The sequence below is a fragment of the Anopheles darlingi genome, chromosome 3 (assembly GCF_943734745.1).
Source record: "Anopheles darlingi chromosome 3, idAnoDarlMG_H_01, whole genome shotgun sequence".
NCBI lineage: Eukaryota > Metazoa > Arthropoda > Insecta > Diptera > Culicidae > Anopheles > Anopheles darlingi.
The window spans coordinates 60,582,042-60,583,402 of record NC_064875.1 but is presented as its reverse complement, the minus strand read 5'-3'; the positions used below and the strand labels follow the sequence as shown (position 1 = coordinate 60,583,402).

General features: G+C 55.2%; 1 protein-coding gene across 2 annotated transcripts in view; it reads left to right on the top strand.

Moving 5' to 3' along the window:
• Positions 1-383: 383 nt before the first annotated feature.
• The window catches only part of LOC125956769 (uncharacterized), a 2,617-nt gene continuing 1,639 nt past the window's right edge, over positions 384-1,361 (top strand). The window contains exons 1-2 of one of the 2 annotated variants that reach the window (XM_049688960.1): positions 384-512; positions 611-1,361. The exon at positions 611-1,361 is cut by the window's right edge and continues 1,639 nt beyond it. In XM_049688960.1, coding sequence (XP_049544917.1) covers positions 672-1,361 — 690 coding nt within the window. In that variant the 5' untranslated portion in view covers positions 384-512; positions 611-671. Of the gene's footprint in view, positions 518-610 lie in introns of both variants that reach the window. The other variant, XM_049688961.1, reaches the window with a different exon arrangement.

Below are 1,361 nucleotides of genomic sequence, written 5' to 3'. Positions count from 1 at the left end.
TAAACGGATCAATCCATACGGATGGGGCTGTTGGTAAGCGACACTAATGAGAGCATCGAGCCCGTGGGGCCGCCGGGCCGCAGGTAGCATTTGAGGCGATTTAGATGGACCGGGTGAGATATGTTTGCTTTTTCGGTAATTGGATACAATCTGTCACATTGTGACGCCTGTTGTGCGTGCGCCGGAGTTGTTGATAGTGGTACTATGGAAGCGAGTAACTCGCCGGTGCACCACACGGAGAACACTACACTTGTGTGTGTAGCACGTAGATTCCCCGCGTCGTGGTCGTGTTACGTAGCGGACCGTGTGCTGTGCTGATAGCAGTGGGAGGCAGAGTGGTACGTGCCTGCGCCAACAGCTGTGCTTATCAGTTGCCAATAAGCATCGGTAGCCACCTGGCAGCGCCAGTAGCAGCAGCGCGTGTGCTCAAAAGTGTCTCATTCGTTCGAACGATCATCCAGTGGATTCGTGGATTACAGTACAGAGCAATAATGGTTTCGAGGGAAGCTTCTGTAATGTAGCATCACTCTGCCCTCTGGTAACACGTGGCCGTAATGTTTTCTTCTCGTCTCCCGGTTACCGCGGACACGTTTATCGGGTGCTCCTCCAGATAACGGATTCCCAGTGCCAACGTGTAACGTGTAACGAGCCACAGCAGCAACACGAGCCCCATGGACGGAGATACTAAGCACCTCATCTACCGTATCGCGCTACCGGAAGAATGCAGCCGGATCCGAGAAGCACTCGAAACGTTCTTCTATCCCGAAGCGCTGCTCAACGTTTCGTACACCGATCAGCAAACGGCAGCTCCAACCGAGGAGGAGGTACAGCACACGCTCTCACTCGTACAGCAGGGCATGGCCGCGATTGCAATCGACACGAACGATCACAATCAGCAGATCGTTGGAGTATCGATAGCGCGTTGCGTAAAGCCGGACACTTGCGATGATCTCCTGCAAGAGGCAGCCTCACTGCTAGGGCACAGTAAACGAGTGGAACAGCTGAAACTACAGGCTCATCTCGAGCGGTTAGCGAACGTTTGTGGTCGGTTTCGGGTGCGCCGATCGTACCACGTGTTTGTGCTTGCGGTCGAACCAACCCGGCGACGGAACGCGATCGGACAGAAGCTGCTCGAGTTTCAGCTGGCACGGGCGAAAACGCTCGGTTATCAGGTGGTGAGTGCAGATTTTACCGGTGAACAGGTGGCCCGAATCGGGGCCCGGCTTGGCATGCGATGCGTTAGTGCGTTACCGTTGGATCAATACTGGAACTCGGCCGGTGAACGGTTGTTTGTGGCACCCGAAGGGATGCCGGGTGACCGTACCGTTTGCACGTACGCACGATATGTTTCGGGCGTTGGT